The 20,646-nt window shown below is 41.8% G+C and overlaps 2 protein-coding genes across 8 annotated transcripts in view; one reads left to right on the top strand and one right to left on the bottom strand.

Annotated features, from left to right (window-relative positions):
- Positions 1–251: 251 nt before the first annotated feature.
- eif2s2 (eukaryotic translation initiation factor 2 subunit beta) lies at positions 252–11,577 on the top strand. The gene is made up of 8 exons (XM_022228223.2): positions 252–442; positions 2,396–2,561; positions 5,407–5,495; positions 6,051–6,176; positions 6,858–6,986; positions 7,517–7,665; positions 8,672–8,814; positions 10,039–11,577. The coding sequence occupies exons 1-8, from the start codon at positions 425–427 to the stop codon at positions 10,212–10,214; spliced, it is 996 nt and encodes a 331-aa protein (XP_022083915.1). The 5' UTR covers positions 252–424; the 3' UTR covers positions 10,215–11,577.
- cd109 (CD109 molecule) overlaps positions 11,135–20,646 on the bottom strand; it is a 39,321-nt gene continuing 29,809 nt past the window's right edge. For all 7 annotated transcript variants that reach the window (XM_022228218.2, XM_022228221.2, XM_022228220.2 and 4 more), the window contains exons 25-33: positions 20,350–20,588; positions 19,928–20,020; positions 19,206–19,383; positions 18,410–18,621; positions 17,372–17,530; positions 16,601–16,773; positions 15,725–15,887; positions 15,154–15,259; positions 11,135–14,610 (exon numbers count right to left, since the gene is read on the bottom strand). In XM_022228218.2, the coding sequence (XP_022083910.2) occupies positions 14,447–14,610; positions 15,154–15,259; positions 15,725–15,887; positions 16,601–16,773; positions 17,372–17,530; positions 18,410–18,621; positions 19,206–19,383; positions 19,928–20,020; positions 20,350–20,588 (1,487 nt within the window). In that variant the 3' untranslated portion in view covers positions 11,135–14,446. The remainder of the gene's footprint in view (positions 14,611–15,153; positions 15,260–15,724; positions 15,888–16,600; positions 16,774–17,371; positions 17,531–18,409; positions 18,622–19,205; positions 19,384–19,927; positions 20,021–20,349; positions 20,589–20,646) is intronic.

Raw genomic sequence — 20,646 nt, 5'->3', positions numbered from 1 at the left:
AGTTTGCTTTGTTAAAGTCCAGTCTCAACTCGCATCCTCACCTCGGCTAAATTACAATAGCCCCCTCTATTGATATAAAGTTGAGAAAAAATGATGCAATACATAGTCGGGTGTAAATTAGCAAAGTTAGTGTTTTAAGAATAGCTCGGGTCTGGGTTTTGAACCGGCTATATGTTCAATACCTTACATGGTTCCCGCACTGTTCCTTAAGAAACTTGCACGCCTTTTTCAGATTACCAACAGTCCATATGTCACAGTACAGTGTGTAGCTAGCTAGCTACGTACATTTGTACCCACGTTTTCTGATCTTAGCAAATGAACTGATTTTCTGTGGTGATCGGCCTGTCGGCGAACTCAGAATATTCTGTAGAATAGACAGATAAAGTATTGTCGAACTTCCAAGTCAAAGTATACTCGTGTAAAAATGGCTGACGACGAGGCGGTAAGTAATTTAATTTCTTTTCCATTGCCTAATCATGCTAATTACTAGGAAAAAACAATCGAAAAAATGTCATATTATTAATCATGTTAATGGCATATGCTTGGCCATGATGGCTTGCCTCCATGCAGTAATTAATCATGTCCATGGAGGCACGTCTTTCATCACCAAGTTCCTCAGAGTACAGGCCTAGGCCTGCAGCTTCTGAAAGGCGCACATCATCGTAGCCCCACTAGTGTGGGGCAAAAAGACTCGGAAAATACCTGAATAACGTGAGTGAAATCATTCAATAATGGTTTTTAGAAAGCGGAAAGGTCAAGAATCATGTTCGTGTGCAAAAGAAACTGCGCCCACGATGATAAGTGGGTGCGTCGAAATGTTCAATACGTCGACACGAAATTGCGTACACGGATGAGTGGCTAAGGATGGATTGGGAGTGAGAGTCCGTGCCACACTAGTTGGGCTAACATCATCACAGAAAGGTCATTCATCGTCATGATCATAGAAATACTGAACGGACATAAATCTGGGGCTGAAAAGAAAATCCAATTTTGTTAGGAAATAGAAGAAAGTTTTCTTGATTTCCCATAAACTTAACCCATAACAGTAGGCCTAACACTAACAGTAAGGACAGTTAGCCAGCCTGGTTACACAACTAACCTTGACAACCAGACAACTGCTGACATGACCATGACGTGCATGATGACTGACATGACTGAAGTGGATGTGAGACAACTTGACCGTTTACCAACTCGACTTGGGACAACTCGATTGTTGCGACAACTTGACCGATGGGACAACTCAGCATCATTTTTTTCAATCATGTTATAATCCCTTTTCAAAGGCTCTTAATTATACTTTGTAATCAATGTCCCAAATGGCAAATAATTTACCTAGCATGGCTAGTGGCTTTAATCTTAAGTAATGAGCCAGTTCTGTATTTAGATAAGCTAAGGTCTTTCAGGAACAAAGTGTGCGCGAGTCACCATATGGCTACACTGATGAGACAGACTTTTGCGCGTGTGTGCATGGCGAAAATTTCCCCATTGGTACTGAAACACAGATAGGCACAGTGCTAGAGCGACAGTCATTGGTTGGCTCAGCCCTGCATGCGCTTCACTGAGCCGGTGATGTCACAGCGACCACATGGCAATTACGCGCAAGCTCATTGTCCGGCCTCACGGAGGCACTGAACGCATATTGCTGGAGCAGTTTGAGCAAGTCACTAACCCCTACACGTCGATCTACACGCACGCACGTGCATACGATCACGCTTGTAGGGTGCATCAAAATCCCATATCAATCTTGCATATTCATGCGGCACACTCAGCACTCTCGTCCCATGTCTACCAAACGTACTGCCAACGATTCCCTAATTCATCCTCAACATGTTTAGCCAGTGGGGCGATTTCATACATACTTACCTTGCCACCAGAGAATCAGCAGGGTGTCAGTCCTCAGTTTCACATCAAAGAAATCGAAGTTTTTGTCGAACGAATCTGCTAAATCTGTAATGAGATGATTGTTGTGCCCTCTTGTGGCTGCTTTGTGCCAATTTGTGTAGGATATTTTTCGCCATGATATGTGGCTGTTCCCAAATAGCCTTGTACTTGGCATGCTTTGTTTGAACATCGAACTGCCTCATTGGCAGGAATGAAGTTGTATCTCAGAATGAAGAGTTAGTCATTCCAGAAATGCGCATTTAGCCGAAAATTGTGGCCATAATATAAAATTTGCCTTTCAGAACCATGTCTCGTACAAAGAATTTACTGGTACATTAATATGCACTTGCCTGCTTGATTGTAGTTACATATCGAATAAGAGCACTTGTATTTCAGTCATGGTTCACAGTTAATTTTTTGCTGTCACCTTTGATTATCAATTTTGACATACTGCCAAAACCACATTGGACAGGAGCAACTTCAGCCTTCCCTACCCCAAATGATTTCCTCACAGATATTTGACCCGACCATGAAGAAGAAAAAGAAAAAGAAGAAGATGCCATTTGACCTAGAGGCAGCCTTGGAGGGAGGCGGTGACACACAGGAGAGCACAGAGGCACCCGAAAAGGAGGAGGCACCCAAGAACACAGAGGCAAATGAGGCAGACAAGAAAACAGAAGGTACATTGAATCTCATCTCTTCTTTTCACACACACGCACATTCATTTCTTTTTCCATTGTCAATTCCTCATTACTTTTTACAAATAGAATCCTGCCAAGCGGTAACCCTCACCTTGGGAAACCCTTTAAGCTGCAGTCTAAAAAACAATCCGGGGGGGGGGAATCAACTGTCTGAGATTACAGCAAGCCAAGTAGATGGTGAAACAACTAAGTTTATATACAATTTGTGATTGAGTCAAAAACTGGCTTAACTGTCTTTTCTGTACACCATGAGCGAATGTACTGTACGTGTACATGAATGTACACTGTATAGTGTGGAAAACATTTATCAAGAACTCTCTCATCTGGCCTATTCAACCCAAAACGTCATGTGGTTAGTCTTGTACAGTGTAGGTGGTTTTTCTTTTTGGTCATACATTTATTGAAAGCTCAATATGGTTGTAGTGTAGTCTTTCTGGAATGGTTATTTCCTCATATCTCCTTGCTCTTGATCGTTTATGGCAGAGATATTGCATTAGAATCTCCCCCGAACAGGTTTTTTTTTATTGTATTAAACTGAATTCAACTCTTAAAGTCCTGAAGTTTGCCAGAAATTTCCTGAATATTCTTAAATCCTCATCAGTGTAAGAAGGTGCATACACATATTTATGCCAGTACTTAAAATTCAAGTGGCATCCAGCCCAATATGAAGTACATTTGCAGTGTCTGAACTACACTTCGCTCAATCTTGCAAAGTCCTACAAGGGCCACCTCATGGCCTCTGAAGGATCTGGAAACTGGTAAACATTGACCTAAAGCTAGCTGTTTGTGTCAGTGCTGCCTCTATTACCCATGATTACATCAGACAAGTGAATTTCATCAGACAGTTTCCCATATTGAGAGTATACATGTAGGTCACTGACATAGCTGCTGCTAAAGACCTGCCAAAACTAGATTGCACAACTGTTACATCAGAAGCTTTACATGTACATCTGGCTACTTATTATAGTCACAGTAGACTAGTATACGTAACCTCACACAAACATTGAACGAACTAACATGGAACTTACAAAGCGTTTGTCTGTCCTGATTTCATCTGTGTCAAGTACATGTAGAAGAGTGTGCCGGTACTGCGTACTGGGGTACATGTAATTCCAGAAATTAGGGGTCTATTTTTTGTGTGTCCCTGTCACATCTCACATATGATTTTGTAAGTTCAGAACATATTTTTTAATTTCCAAGAGTGATGAATTTATACAAATTACCTGCCAAACAAATACATGTAGTAATAAATTGAAATCAATTCCGGCAATATTTCCATATCAAATAACAAAGGTCAGATGTAACAGACACAAAAATGTCATCTTTTGGACCCCTAATTCGGGAATTACCCATATCCATGTACGTGTAACAGCTTGAAATAAAGTAATCAATTCTGTCTAACATTTATTGCTGGGAATTCTGATAGCTAGACCATGACCCAATAGACTTGTAGATTCCATGTGCATGGTTTCTGTGCGTGTACAAAAGCAGGAACTTTTGCACCAAGTGACAATCTCCCATCGGATAGCCACACTGCTTGCACATGGACTTGATCGTATTGAAGACTGGCATGTCGTTGTCACCTTAGTTGCTCTGTTTGTCAGGGGGACAATCATGGGATGAGTAGCTGGGGGTTGGGATCGAACTACATGTAGTTATAAAGATGAGGGGAGAAGCCTGGGTGAAGAGCCAGTGCCCACAATTAATAAGGGCCTAATGTACTTTTATGGAGCTGCTACATGTACACGTAAGCACAAAAAGGCTGTAAACAAAGAGAATATTTGCTAAGCAGAAGCAGGACACCAGCCAAAAAGCCCCGTCCTGACCAGTTCGCATCCAATGTTTGCTTGGCACATGAAGGTGCTCAGCAGTAGTTCCTGCTTACGCCACCCCCCCAAAAAAGAATAACTACATATATGTCACTTGCTCCCACACATATTTTGTCGATGCAACCTGCATTTTTTCCTTGGGGAGATTTTTGGGAAGTGTGAAATTGGGAAACAGTTCAACAAAACCTAATATTGATGCTTGCAACTACTGTAGCCTTGACAGTGTTGTTCATTTCATTTCAAATAAATACCACGTGACCTGTCTGACCATTGTTATTTTTAACCAGATAACACTGAGCGATACACTGAATCACTATAAAGATCGAGAATGCCATGTGTACCAAGTACTGCAAGACACAGTGAGCTGGCTGAACACGCACCTTATGTGGAGGTGTGAGTCGATTTGGGCTTGCTGTACTGTGCCGTGCCACACACCTTATGTGGGCATTTACATGTAGCTTGCTGAGCACATTTATCACACAGCCTTGAATTCAAGTCTATCATGTCAGTCAGCGGTTCCCGATCGCAGTGGTTGTATGAATAGGAATATTGTACTTAATAAGTCGGGAACCAACTTCGTCATTGTCCTGCATGTGTGTTTTTCACTGGCCATGCTGGGCTGTCGATTGATGGCTACAGCCATGCTGCAATATTATGTAACCGTGCATGGTTTGGAGTTACAAATTTCATAACATGCGTGTGCTTCATGCAACAGATTGCGTCAAAATATGGAACAATGTAGAATATTAGATAGAACGGCGACATAATAGCCATCGAATCAAACGTGAAAAGTAAGTGAAACTGGACATGATTGTCATGGAAGATAGCCCCTCTGGTTACGCATTCCACTCACAACACTCAGTCATTTGCTTCGATTCCATTTGCCAGGATTGAAAAGTTCCCTTTTTTTCGAGCAGACCCTTTGGCATCTCTGTTTTTAGCTGCCTGTATGAAATTGGAACCATCAATGTATTTTTTGCCATCTTGGATTGCAGATATGGACTTCGACTTGGACTTCAGCCTGAAAAAGAAGAAGAAAAAGAAAAAGACCTTTGACATGGATGCAATGGACGATGCTTTGGCCGTAAGTGGTCATGAAGAACTCTTATGCCTGCCTTTCGTTTTTCTTTTTTACTTCCCTTTCGTCGTCCGTGGTGGTGATAAACTTTCAAATTGAAGGCCCAGTTGCCATGTTGAGGCAGCGTGAATGGCATCCCGGAGCAGTATGTTTGATTTCAGATATAAGCCAGGCCTGAATTTATGGATGGCTAAACACAACACAAGGTCCATACCAAGACATTGATACAGCGTATTCTTGCAGTCTGCCACACCTTTATGTGCCATTTAGCCTCAATCCTTCACAATTCTCCAAAACCAGCCAGAGGATTTTGAAGGCATGGGAAATGGTAATGAAAAATGTTTGCAAACTCATCACTGAGTGTGAAGCAGAAGTTACTCTTGGACAGGGGCACGCCATGTGGAAAGTAGAAGAAGCAGATGTGAACTCATGAAAATCTCAAATTTCTTGCTTCGCCACACGTACACAGAGAGAGTAGGATTTGTTTCTGTTTGCGAGTCAGTTCATATTTTATCGACGCAGTGTGACCCATATCTCATTTTGGCGATTTTCTTCTGGCAGGAGGTGGGAAATGCTGTAGATGGTGAGTCGCAAGAAGCCACAAAAGAGTCAGCCCCAGCGGAAACCAACGACTTTGACGCAGACCTAGACTTTGATCTCACCAAGAAGAAGAAGAAAAAGAAGAAGGTAGGAAATACATAGCGTCGGTTTCTGGTAACTAAGCAGGCGTTGATACTACAAAAGGAAAGTGTGGATGGATATGTATACTGGTTCCTCGGGCGGTTTACCAGTGCAGAATATTTGTGCAGTATTTAGCAAGTGGTGTACATTTTGGCTTTACCAACAAGGAATCGTTATTCTGTCATGCACAGACACTACATACAGTTTTCAGTGAGCCCCACAGCCCCACCCCTGATTGTTAGATCATTGTTGGCATTAAGACGGATTCAAGAAATAATTTGACTTGGCTTGGGGCAAATGTGAAATCTTCTGTAGATGTCAGTTGTCGCACTTCATTGCATCAGATGTTTTTATTGGCTCAGATGAAAGGTGTCACATCGCCGTCTGACAAACGTACATGTAGGCCCTTGTTTTCTTGAATCCTTCACAGTGAAACCCCAGGCGTCCTCCCTCCCAATAACTGTCAACTTTGCCAACTTGTAGTCCAAACAGTGTTGCACAAATCGCAAACGAAGTAAATGTACTTTACTGAAAGCAACCATAATGTGGGAGGAGTTTTTTTAAGTTTTCATACTTGCAGCACCTTACCTGAATCTGGCGTCATGCTGGGCACAAGTCACGGTTCACATAAACGGCCTAACTATCCCATCTACCTGAATTTGTTGTCCTTTGGGGACGTTCCTTTAGCCGAAGCTGGATGACTTGGGGGCAGACACGTTGGATGACAGTAACAAGGAGAACGAAGAGAAGACGGAGCTAAAAGATACAAGTGGTACAGCATGGGCAGGCACCGAAAGGGACTATTTGTATGATGAGGTGAGAATAGGGACAGTGAATTTGGAGTCCTGAAACATTTCAGAGCACATTTTGACAGTCGGTGTGTGTTAAGATTTTTGCAGATCATAAGATGCAGATGCATTGATGACATATGCTGATATTTGCATTTGTGTCTGCAGTGTGTATGAGCCAGTCCTGATATGGAGAAAAGTCACTCATATGTCCGTGCAGTTGATTAATGTACATTGGGAATAATTGTGGAAAAGTCAGAGTAAGAAAGTTGTGAAATTAGCTTGAGTTGTTGAAATACAAAATGACCTGAAATTCTGGAATCGTGAGAAATTCTGAACATTTGAAATGTTGCAGTACTCCTTTGAATCTTGACTACAAGCCCAAATAATGTTGTAAAAGTATTCGGAAAAATAGGACCTTGCACATTTCCTCACAGCATACCTTTTTTCATGCCCATCTACAGAAAGACAAACCTTACGTTTTCCATTCCGATTTGTGAACTAGAATCTTGCTCAAAAACTTTTACTGGTACATTCGTTCCCCCTCCCCCCCAACAGCTCCTCACGAGAGTGTTTGACATCATAAGGGCCAAGAACCCTGATATGGTGACCGGCGAGAAGAAACGATTCATCATGCGGCCACCCCAGGTCGTCAGGGTGGGAACCAAGAAAACCTCCTTTGTCAATTTCACAGACATCTGTAAAATGTGAGTACTTAGCAAAAAGACCGCAGGGACCATTCTGCAGCCGATTTCATGAAACTTTACACAACGGTGAGCCGTCACTGACTCATCATTTTATTGCATACTTTGCGCAACATATTAAGAGTGATTTCACGAAACTTACACTCTGCATAAGTCCACAACTTGTGCAACAAATCATTTAACAATCATTTTAGGTGGCATAAGTTACACCAAACAAAGCAAAAGTGAATGATTTGGCATGAATGGTTAAGGTTCATTATTGCGGAACTTAACAAGGCTTGCATGAGAAAGGTACCAGTTTGTTTTAGAAGGTAATGAAAAACGTGTTTGGCTGTGAGAGAACTTCGAAATTATATCCGGTTTTGACGAAGAAAAGATGAAAACTTTTACGCGACTATTCCTGATATTGGTTGGTGGGTCCTATAGCAATGTATAGGTTCCTTAGACAAGTACCTTTCCACCCATGAACAACTGAAAAGCTGGGCTGACTGTCCGATGCTGACTTCCTTGATAGTTCTGAGTTAGAAATAACATCGGAGGGACCTAGAGAAGTTGCCCTGCCTTCCCTGGTACTCATACTATAAAAGGGTTTGCATGTGGCTATCACTGTCATGCACAATTTTGGCCTGTGTCATTAGCCCCAAGAGGTGTTGTTTGCCAGGTTAAGTGTCCTCTCTGAATCATGAACTAAGCTGATTAGCGGCATGTATAACTACCCCTCCTTGGTCAAAGTGGCATATAAGTACTCTCTTTTATTTACAGTGTGCAGTTATGTCTGGGAGCAGTCCCTATGTGACAAAGCAGTGTGAATTTGTGTGCATTCAGATGAAAATTGGTGTCACAGACACAAACTCCACACCATTCCCATGCAAAAAAAGTACATGCGCGTGATATATCCCAAAGTGGCTTTCACAGAAAGACAACACAGTGTTGCTTGAAGTTTCCTGCATGGGAACCACGCTTTTTGCCAGTTTTGTTCTACAAAGAATCTTTTTCCTTCTGCGGTCAGGCTGCATCGGCCCACAGAGCACTTACTGGCCTTCCTCCTCGCTGAGATGGGAGCCAGCGGCTCCATCGATGGCAACAACCAGTTGATCATCAAGGGACGATTCCAGCAGAAGCAAGTGGAGAACATCCTACGCAGATACATCAGTAAGTCTTTCAAAATCTTCTGAAAACAAGACTAGCTGACAATAGGGACAGGTGCTGGCCAAAATGATCACATTGATTTTGTGAATTCCTTGTGGTAAACCTCCCTACATTCAAACAACATCTTTCTGTAGTCCTTGATATTTTCTTTGGAAGGTCATCTGGTTTCAGAAACCAAAGCAATACAACCCATGGCAATCATGCACCACCCTTGGCATAAAGAAATAAGCTCAGAGTTGAAGTCATCTGCATGAGCTTGTCATTAAAACTGACTTATCTATTCCACGAAGTGTGTTACTTGGTTGTCATTTTGTGGTAAAATAATGAGATTTAACTCACGTCGGGATTATTTTGACCGTGACTGCTGGGCTGTGGTATGCCCTGAATGGAGGGCTTCGTCCAGCAGCAGGCCCCATTGAACCAGGCAGCTGCATGGTGAATAGACTGTATGCGTGGTATGCACTGATCCTCACACAGTGGTGCGGTAGTAGCAGTCCTCGGTAGCGAAGGGGTTAACCCTACTACATGCATTTATCTCCATTGGTTGGTGAAAAATCTTCATAAAATTAGACTCAAGACTTCAATAATCAACCTTCAAAGCTTAACCACTTACTGCCGGGTTTAATTTAAAGTTGCATGACATAAAACCAGGGGATTTTCAAGATTTTCCGTTTTCAAAATTCTTCAAAAACTCATAAGTACATTTACTGGACATTTACACCCTCACGAATGACTGTCTGGTGGTTACTCTAATCTAACAGACAACATCTATTAATGCCCGAGTATTTCAGCCAGGCCTGCTGCCTGGTAAAAAGAGCCCAGATTGTGCAGTGTTACATAAGTTTCTTTTGTTCCTGAAACTGGCACAGTGGCCATATTAGCGTTCAGTGGTATTGTATCACTCGTCACTGGAGTGCTGGAGCACCTTTGTCCTTGGTGGTAATCCGCTCGCACTGAATGCCACAAACAGTGGTATAATCTTTCAAAACAATGACAGATTCCCTCCGCTGTTGACAACTGAAAAAATATTAGCAATTCCCAGCAGCTTGGTCTTTTGTTCTGAGTACGGACTTTCGTTATAAGGCCCAGCTCTTTTGTCCGGTTTCGGGCTCCCCGGCTTGGTGTATAAAGCCTATGTGCCTGAAACCGGGCACTCCAGCAGGAAATGCTTAATCCCAATGAATGAAATTTTACCTATTTTCCCCCTCCACACTTGTTCAACCACAGAGGAATATGTCACCTGCCATACGTGTAGATCGTCAGATACCTTCCTCCACAAAGAAAACCGTCTCTTCTTCCTCCAGTGCGAGAGGTGCCAGTCGCGTTGCTCAGTAACCAGCATCAAGTCTGGGTACCAGGCAGTCACAGCCAAGCGTGCCCAGATCAGAGCCAAAGCAAATTAATGGGCGGGGCCACTGATAGAGGGGATGGGAAGGTACATTTTTGGAGCGTCCGTTGAAGGGGGGCTTGGTAAGAAGTACAAAATGGTCTGACAGAAGAGCAACACATTTTGAGCTGTTGCTGTGAGTTATTTTTATGACCATTTTTGGACATTTGCTTAGGAATAACCATAATTGGTCATTTCTAGCTTCAATCATACCCATTGAATTTGGCAATCTATGTATTTGTTGTCTGCACAGCTTCTTTAGCAACCACCTATTTACATATCTGTGCTTTTTTTTTTCCTTTCAGTAAATTAGTATCTGTATAAACCACATGCAATTCCTGGAACGTGAAGAGAATTTTTCCCAAAGTTCTATGCCTAATAATCTTTGCTAATGTGCAAAGCCATTTGTACTAATAACAAATGTTGGGGAGCTCAGTTTAACTGGCTGTCGATTGTAGCAGTTTGATAGCACTGCACTCAACACCCAAAGTGTCTGTGAAGTACATTGTAGAGTGGTCATACATGTGTGAACGTCACACAAAGTTGGGTTTTCTCTTATTTTAGGGATGTATAAAGTCCTCCTGCAGCCCTTAAAGCATTTTTACAGGATGACAAAACTGTTTATTGTTAAACCACCAAAGGCTAGTCCCCACTCTTTACAAATGATAAAAGTGGGGACCAATTGCTAATGGTCATCACATTGAAAGATTTTTGTGGTGACAATTGGTTAATGCATGACATTAGAACCGGCCTTTATTACAGAGTGGATTAGTTAGCAGTGTGTTAGTGAATAAATCAATTATGAGATACAGTAACAGTGGACTTATGTGCTTAATTTTCTCTTAAAAATATTTTGGTTTTCTTTCTTTCTTTTCCCAACAGAGACATTTTGTTACAGTAAAATAATCAAAAAGTTGGAGAGGAGAGATTGAGAAGTTTTTCATTCATGAATATGCATCATTTAATTATTTCAAATGTCTACTTTAAAATTACAAGTACTTGACAGAGTATATACAATGCTATCAATTTCAAACCCCATGGAAATTATGCCACAATCTTTAGTATCAAAATTATCTGTTCAACAAAGTTTTTCAAGGCAGTTTGAAGTTCAATGCCAGCCAAAAATATACATGTGCATAGCAAATTTACAGCTACAGATAACAAGCAAATATCTGACCTGCTCTGTGCAAATGAGTCTCAAGTCGCCAGAGCCACTTGAAAGTTAATGGCCTTTGAAAGAATCTTTTACAATGTAAAACAATAAGCCAAATTTTTCTCCCCAATATTGTCCATTTTCTTCAAAATGCCAAACCGAGGGATACATCAACACGTAAGGCTTGAGTTGCTCTTTTTCATACAAACAAAAATAGGAATCGCTGTCTTGTGACTGATTTTCACAGAGCAAATCACAAAATGGTATCAATTAAATTCACTGTTGACCAAATGTATACAAACACAAGATGGCACTAGACTCGCGCTTTAAATGTCACAAATGAAAACGTTCTACCAACTTGAACTGCAAGTGTTCATTTCCTGGAATTGCTTACAAATCTTGACACAACTGGTCTTGTGCAGTCAGAGTCAAGTATTGTTGGACATGTGTTTAAACTTTCATCACTCCACCGGGTGATTTCAGTAAGTCCAGTGCTGAAATAACATTTGAACCTTACTTTTCACGCTTCTCAAACGACTGAAGTCAAGTCATTTCAAAAAGCACAGTAACTGAGGCCTTTCATCTAGTATCAAAAGTTAGGGCAAATCTGTGTTCCTCTACAGTGGGCATGATAAAATGCTTTTGTGCTTTCGAGAGGATTTTTTTCCCTTAATAGATCCAAGTTTGGTGAATTTTTCTAATACACCTCGTAAGTCCGAAAATTCGGACTTTTGAGGTGTCGGACTTACGATACCCACCCAAAATGGGAGATGAATAGGTCATCTTTTTTTCCACTGCCCAGGTGGTGGACGTAAAAACAAAAAGTCACTCAGCAGCATCCTTGTGGTTCTGCAATGGATGGTGCAGCCGACTAGTTAATGTGTAGAGCCAACAACATAGCAACCGACTTCACACGTCCGTGCTCCGTTCACCCACTGGAGGTTTTATATGAGAAAACTTTCTTAATACCAGCCTAATGTTATGAACTGCTACGACAAAAAGGAAAAAAGCAAAACTGCCCGAAATCTGGCACATGATGGTGCAGAAATAACTATACTAATGAGATTTCTTCCTGAGATGGCATACTAATTTGGCTCATTGAATATACAAATACGCATCTGCAAAACAAAACAAAATGCTCCAAACTAAAACGTAAAAATATAACCTGCAATTGATGACTAAATAATTGAAAATTTGTTTTTTCAGTACACAGCCATAGGACCTTTTAAATAATGAAAGCTACCCAAACAATGACTGCCATTAACCCTAACCCCCCAAGGGTTGCTGGCCCTAACCTTCCCCATTCACACAAAGTTAAACACCCACATGGGACTTTGTGCACAGAGGCTGTTGGACTTTGTTTTTCTGAGGTATGCCAAACCCAATGCAAAAGCCTGCCGTTACGGGCCGACCAGACCTATCCCCATAGAATTAAACACTACTGTTTAATTCTCTGTGGTTGGGGAAGGTTAGAGTTAAAGGGGGTCTACATGTATGCCGTTGAAATGATTATTACTGGCTTTGCCCACCAAAGTAGCATGGATCTTGTCACAACTGCTCTACTGATGTAACATTCTCCTTGTAACAAGGAAACTTTCAGGTCGTGTACCTTTGTAATTTTTTTGCCATTCGTGATAATGAAAGGTTCTAGCTGAAACAAAGAAACACGTAAAGTCTCTAGGACCTGGTTATAAAAAGGTGTACCTGTACGCCGAGAAATTCCCATTGTATTTGTGGGATGCAGAGGCTGTAGATGTGTAAAGCCAGGGCCATGATGCTAACAAAGCCCAAAATAAATGAATTCATAAAAATGCAGGCCAAGAAAGCAAACTGATTTGAAGTATCCCTTCTGCCCTGTCAGTTGCGTGAGATGGTATTCCGATGTGCAGAATTTGTCAGCATTCAGAGACAAGGCTGAACTGAATACCGCTCTGCAATAGTCTAAACTGTTTCTGCACTATTTTACAAGTTAAAACACATGCAGTTCCAATACATTTAATGAGTAGAATGCATCATGCAGTTAAATTACACTTTATAAGATGCAACTATTTATGTCCATTAATATACAGCTCAAACGGTTTACACTCTCCTATTGGTTGAGACCTTGTCACATGGGTGGTTTTTTAGCAGATAATAAAAGTGCATGTACCAACTGATTTCAAAGACTTTCTGGGTTTCACATGAAAGCTGGACTCTTCTTTTATGGATGACGGCCCTCATACATGTACATGACAATCACTTCAGGCATGCACAATACGACCGATCATTTTCCCTTTTGTGGGTTGGAGTTTCCCTCCGCACCAGCAAATGCACCGCATGCGCAAATTCCCATACGAGGGGATTTTGGTCATGCGCGCTCGAGGTACAAATCATAGATACATTTGAGGGGTGTTTCACAAAACACAAGGTAAAACTGATGAACAAAAAAGAATCTGGCTTGTTTTTACTTTTTCACCAAAGAATGGCATTTGTGAATAGGAATTAAAGGGTGACAGGTTAGTTTTAATCTAGCACATCTCAAACCTGCTAGCAGCCTGATAATGATAACAGACCTCTGCCGTGCCTTGGTCCATTATCACCCTAACAGGCTCCTAGCTGGTTTTCCGTATACCATTTAAAGCCACACATCACACTCTTATTCCCTTGCGAGAGCAATTTCAATTTAACTTCCATCAACCATGATCCCACCACAATTGAAATCGTAACTTGTAACCATTACATTTTAATATGAATAATTCTCACACACTGTTTCACTTCACAGAAATTGCCCCAACCCATATTACTAATACAAAAGATACGAAATATTCATTAGGAGCAGTAATATGATAAACTGCATTCATGTGACAGACTATGATCAAAGCACAAATATGTAATCAGGCCTATTTTCAAGACTGTCACAATCGAAAACTATGAGATATTTATATATGTTTAACTAATTGCCCCTCTTAGAATGAATAGATGACACCTTTACAAGATCCTGGCCCAATATATGATCACTTCTGAATGTCTATTAAAGCTGCAGATATGAATTGCAAGCACCCTTACAGACATATTTCAGGTTCACTCATGCGTCCACACAAGAGGTTCCTCTCAGTCTAGTAGAGAATTGAGAGAAGAGTTGCCACGGCGACAAGGACGACTTGCCCCATAAGGCGCACGCCTGCGCTGTCTGGGTCCAGACCGCAGCAGGTCGGGCATGTCTGGCACACAGAGGACTCGGAGAGAGACTTGGAACTGTAGCTCACCACGGTCTGGTCACCTAGATGCAAAGGAAAGGGGGGGGGGCAAAAAAGATGAAACCATCAGGTATACTGAAGCTGATTTGATATATCAAGCAGCAAGGTCAAGAATGGTATCATTAGAAACCACTTCCTTGCCTGGACAAATTTCAACCCGATCACCGTGACTTAAGCCACAGGCTGCAGAATTCCATTGGACAGTAATGAAGGAGAACATTTAAACATGTTTTGGCAAATTCTGCACGCAACACCGGCTTTCACATCTACACTCGTCTCAACACGTGAGTAATTACCACTGAGTTTGTACACACAAAGAACTCAAAACCGATCCACGGAGGTTGAGAGAACTCTAAAGTTTGATACTAAAGGAAAAGAATCAACAGAAATTCTTTCCAAAGGGAGCCAACAGTTGCTTGAGGTTCACTGCAAGGAAACAAATACATTGTGCTTTTTTTTTAACTGTATTAGACTTAGACTTAGGCAATACTCAGAAACTGCAAAGTTTGTAATATTTGCAAGCAAAGCAAACAAATCAGAGGATTTTAAAGCAGTACTCTGCATACCAGGCTTGTAGTAGTCATAGATGACTGCGTTGCTGGGCTTCAAGTTGGCAACAATCTTGTCCCGTCTGGCCACAACATTGAAGCAGTATTCAGTGTTTCTTGTCAACTGCAGGTGAAAAAATTAACACATTCTACCTCACTGGCCGCGGTGACTCCATGCTGATTAAAGCCATGTCCGAAATACTTGGCTTTGGCTGGCATTTACACACGTTTATGGGAAAACAGTTGTAGCCACTAGCCTGCGGCTTCCATATAGGCAGGCATGCTATATCCAACCATTATAAATCAGTTTAGCATCAAATACATGTAAGGCATTCTATTCTGTCACTAACAAAGAATCCTAATGTACAGCCCCCCAAATATCAAGGTTTTTTTCCAAACTCTCAACATTGTTGTCAGATACTGTTGAAGACTGTTCACCTTATCATTACTTTGACATTATTATTAAAAAGAAAATGAAGGGAAACAGATTTTAATGATGTTTTCAATAGTTTTGTTTAGTAACCGGTAAAACACCGCAACAGGCTTTGTATTCAATATGCAAACGAGACGTTTATATTAAGTTACTTACAGCATTCAGGTACAAGTACACGGTCCGTCTTCCAACTTCGTACTTCTGCAGGTTATCTTTTGCTTTCACCTCGCTCTTCAAAGCGTCCTCGTCAGCATAGAAACCAGACGGCAGACCGATCTCAATCATGGACATTCCGGTCACGTCATTCCCTCCAACATACCTGTTGCAAAAAGGAGCAGAACATTTGAACAAACTGTACAAAGAATGCCTTTGTTTTGATTGGAAACATACCGGCCCACAAGCTATAATTGTGTTTTCCTGTAACACTGGGGGGAAAAAAATGGGTAGGAAGGGGGTTGAGTCTTTTCTTTTTTGGCTCTAAATTTTTTTTAGCAAAATATTAATTAGAGTTGATAATTTAGCAAGTGACAAAATAAGATTAATTGTATTGTGCATTTAGTAATAAATGTATTTATAAATAATTGTATTTAAGATTTATTATACATGTTATTGTTATGTAACAATGTGATGTTACATAATGGACCATATCCCCTCTGCGCAAGAACAAGAGAGGGCAGGTTTTTACATGGATATGACGGTCCTTTTGGGGCAGCTCACTGCGTTTTGCATGTCTGGCTCAGGGCATGCTGTGCAGCAGCAACTACATTTATGTTGGAATCTATGGTCCTCAACCCAGGGCAGAAACTCATGGGTTGAGTGCTTATAAACACACGAGAGCACTTGGCAAATTAGGTTCATCCCAGCGAGGACATTTCTTGTTTTTCTGATTTGACAGAATAAAATGACTTTTTCTTCTCAGACAAGTTGACCTGTGTGCAGACACAACACAAAAGTTCGGTTCCGCTGATTTTTTATCTTTCCCCGTAAAGACAGACGGAGGGAAGTGAAGACACAATGTTCCTCATCTGTTACCTGCCACAGGCCATTATGTTGACTGTATTCTTGTTCAAATCCAGCATGGTCACTGTCAGCTCAAAAGAAGGACGCACTTGGACCTCGGCCAGATTGTAGAAGGCAGTGAACTGCATGAGACAGGAACCAGTGCCCGATATAGTTGTTTGTACAGTCCCTGAAGTAACCGGTAACTGGGGAAAAGGACACCAAAGGACAAAGAAACGTTAACTCTCCTGCTCTTTCCATAGTCAAAAACAGTCCAAAATCCTTACACTTCTCATGCTTTAAAGGTAGGTTGACATTATGCCATGGTTGACTGGATGGCTTGGCCCAACATATGTGTCTGCACAGGAAAGTCAAAGCTACGAATAAGCCGATGACTTCTTCTCATAGCCTAAATGTTAGTCTTCAGCATGCTAATGCCCAAGTCCTTTTTACTTTCTTGGTTAATATAGCTCACTGGGCTACTGCAAGCATAGATTTTCATACAAGAAGCATATTGTGTGTCAGCAGGTAATAATGACCTCTTCTGATGTCACACCAGTAATACGTGCAGTGACATGAACTTTTGGTTTCTCTTTAACTTCAAAAGGGGGTCAGAGCTAAAGTTTCTAGGTGAAAGGATAAAACCCTTTCATTCAATTCCACCACTATTAAACTTCCATGAAGGAGTGCTAAAATGTGATGTCATTTATAGAACCAGCGAATGCTGTATAAATGAGGTGTGTTTGTATCAAGTTCTTCCCCAATTTTTGCATAAAAAGGGGTTGTACACTTATTCAACAATACCTCTAACTTTTGCAGGATGATGGAGTTACCATCGTTGACGGTGATTCTGCTACTGTAGTCTGGTGAATCGGTTGCTGTCACATCGATGGAAATGTTTCTGGGAGTCATACTGAGACGGCCTGCGTAGGTAGACAGAGCTTGTAGACCAATCACAGTGTCCTGAATGTAAACAGAACATGAATACGCAAAAAAAACACATAACAATAGCCAATGACATTGCATTTCTGACACAGAAAATGAATATGCATTGGTATAAAAAGCTTTGGTAGAGTGCTAATTTGGGGGAAAAAAGACCACATTTAATCCCTTGTAATATCCAAAGGACATAGCAACCTCTGCCTTGCTGTATTCAGTGCATTTTGGAATAGCGTGGGACCTAACTTCTGCCCACAAAGTTGGAACCGTTCACTCTTAAAAAAATATCTTGATGCTTGTCAGTCATAACAAATCCTGTATTTAAGCTCCTCACTCATATCTTGCAACCGTCTACAAATGACTGTTCTTCCCTTCCATGCTATAGTAATAATCAGTTTTGGATTTTGCCTCGTAGTCACATTGCCATCAGCAAGCTTACAAATCCCTTGACCTGTTTTCAGTTGACATTTATCTATCAAGATCAATAGAGACTGATCGACAGACATCAAAGCATCACATGAATGCACAGTTTCCCTGAGATTGGCCACTGCTGCAGTAGGCAAGCATCTGGCTACCAACTGGACGTCATACATTGCATACTAGACAGTGGTGCTCATTTGCACCGAAAAGAACCAAGTGTTTTTCATCCTTTATCAAACTGCATGTTGGTCTTCACTTGCATTATATAAGGCTGCCATCGTGCTGATCCAGTACCGGGAATTGGCTCTGTGTTTTTTCCTGTACTTTCTCTTAGGCATGTGCAGCACCAGCACCGATTTTTGCCTGTCAGAATGGTGGACACACAGGAGATCACATGGGCCAGAGAGAGTGCTTTACACATGTACAAGGCTATGTCCAAAACAAAACCTGTGCAGCACATTTAACTTGTTGCTATCAATCTACCTGCGTGGATCCGTAGCCTCCGTATTCGTTTCTCTGGTCCGTCAACCAGCGCGCGACTGGGGCGGCCCTGGCAATCTCATTCCTGGCCAGGTAGGTCAGCAAGGCGTAGCCCGTCATCTCGATGTCGGCTGAGGGCGGAGGGTAATAGTAGCAGAACCACCCGTCTACTTGCTCATCCGCTGTGGCTGGATCAACCCAATGCTTCACTCCGTCTGATGATTAAAAATGGGACCAGATCCCATAAAACCAGTCTAAAGGTTCGTTCTGTTTTCAACAATTATTTGGTTTTAGTGTGCACAGGAGACAGAGCAAACTCAGCTCCTTGATTTGATTATCACTCAGTCTGGCAGCATAATAGAAACAGGTGTTATATGGGTGAAAAATGTCTGAAGGTTTTAAGGGATTTACACTGTGCAAGATTCTTTTAAAATTTTTGAACTCAAGAATGGCTCTGGGCATGTACATCATTTTTTATAATAGGTTGGGTCACATATGTTCACAGACCAGATAAGATTGGCAATCAAATTTTACTAAAGGTTTTGCAAATGAACTAAAACTATTTCGGTAATTTCATGAACTATTTTCCCTGTATATCCAGCAATGGGCGACATGTCTTGTGATTAATAATGCACAAGTGAAAACAGAACTTATTCCCAGTGTTTGCAAAAGCAACGCACAGCCGTCCAGTCCTGATCTATAAAAGCTCTTCTGGCGACTAAAAATTGACATTCTGCATAAATCTAGAAGGTATGGGAAATACTGATTTTGAATACGGACAACATATACATCTTCCTACCTTCTACGACAGCCAATCTTTCCAAGGCATCAAGGAACCTTGTATCCTGACTGTCAGCCAGCGTTAGGGCATAGGTCACCAGGGCCACAGCATACACGTCCCCAGAGACCCGGTTATACTGTTCCTCCAAGAAACCCACAGCCAGGCTGATAGAGTTGTCCACGTGATCCCAGAACGTCTGTTGCAAACGAGACATTACGAAAAGTGTAACATGCTAAAAAAAGCTTTAACCTCCTTTGAGCCGGGAGATGGCAAACGCCACGGCTCTGTGGGAGGATTAGTGCATACCACACATACATTCTATTCATCATGCACCTGCGGTTTCAATGTGGGCCTGCGGCTGGACAGGGCTTTGCAGACTGGGCATACCGCAGCCCAGCAGTAGCGGTCAAAAGAATCCCGGCGTGAAGGGGTTAAAAAATAGATCACACCATGCTTTTCTGACAATATGGCAGTGTTTATCACTGCACTGAAGTTTCTCGAGGGAGCACTACTTCCGAACAAGTTTATGACGACAGAATTTGAGGCCCCAGAACAAATAAAAAATCATATGCAATATCTATGGAGCCGAAGGCAAAGAAAAGTAGTACACCAAAGGAACAACACTTGTCCTTCGTGGAACAACACTTGTCCTTCGTGGTAGCAGACCATAAAATCTCACCACAGCTCGACACTGATAACAGAGTATTCATTCACGAAGGCACCATCAGTTTCAAACCTACCTGTGGCAGATTTAAAGCCACTCTCTGCCCCTTGACTTCCTCAAGAGCAATCAACACATAGGCTGTCATGGTGACATCCGACGAAACACCACCCTAAGTAAATGACCAGGAGAATTTTGAAAAGGATCACTACCCAGACATTCAACTGGCCTTGAAGTGCTCATATCCATTACAAGCAATGTACAGTGTATGTGGGACTGATGCTTACCTATTGGCATGTACATACGAACAACTTTTGAAAGTTCCACAAAATCTCTGTCTTTTATTTTATGGGACAATCATGCAAAAGCGGGCTGAAGTTTTTAGCGTCCAGACCAAACAGCGCCCTTGGTGAAGTGTGCAAGCACCCATTATCATTTGTACCTGCCGGTCACACAGTAAGCAAAAGAGCGCCCTCAATGACCAGAGCACAGGGCTGATACCTGCATGGCTGTATGGATGACTTTTCCGGGTTCGTTAAAGACTCCGTCCCTGGTCTGCTGGGCAATCAACCACTCCACCGAGCGCTGCACGACCGTCGAATCGATAAAGATGAAGGGCTTAGCTTGGGCGAAGCACTTGATGACGAAAGCCGTCAGCCAGGTGCTACCAGAGGGGTCGCTGTTACCAAACGCGCTGAAGGAGTGATCAGTGTGCTGATAGTTCAACTCTCGCTGATAACCTTGAGGGGAACAAGAAATAAAAAGTTATTTAGATACAACTTTAAGGTTTGCAACATT

This window comes from Acanthaster planci, linkage group LG06, assembly GCF_054643075.1.
Source record: "Acanthaster planci isolate LZ-2023a linkage group LG06, COTS_SCS, whole genome shotgun sequence".
NCBI lineage: Eukaryota > Metazoa > Echinodermata > Asteroidea > Valvatida > Acanthasteridae > Acanthaster > Acanthaster planci.
This window is presented reverse-complemented; position numbering and strand designations above follow the sequence as displayed.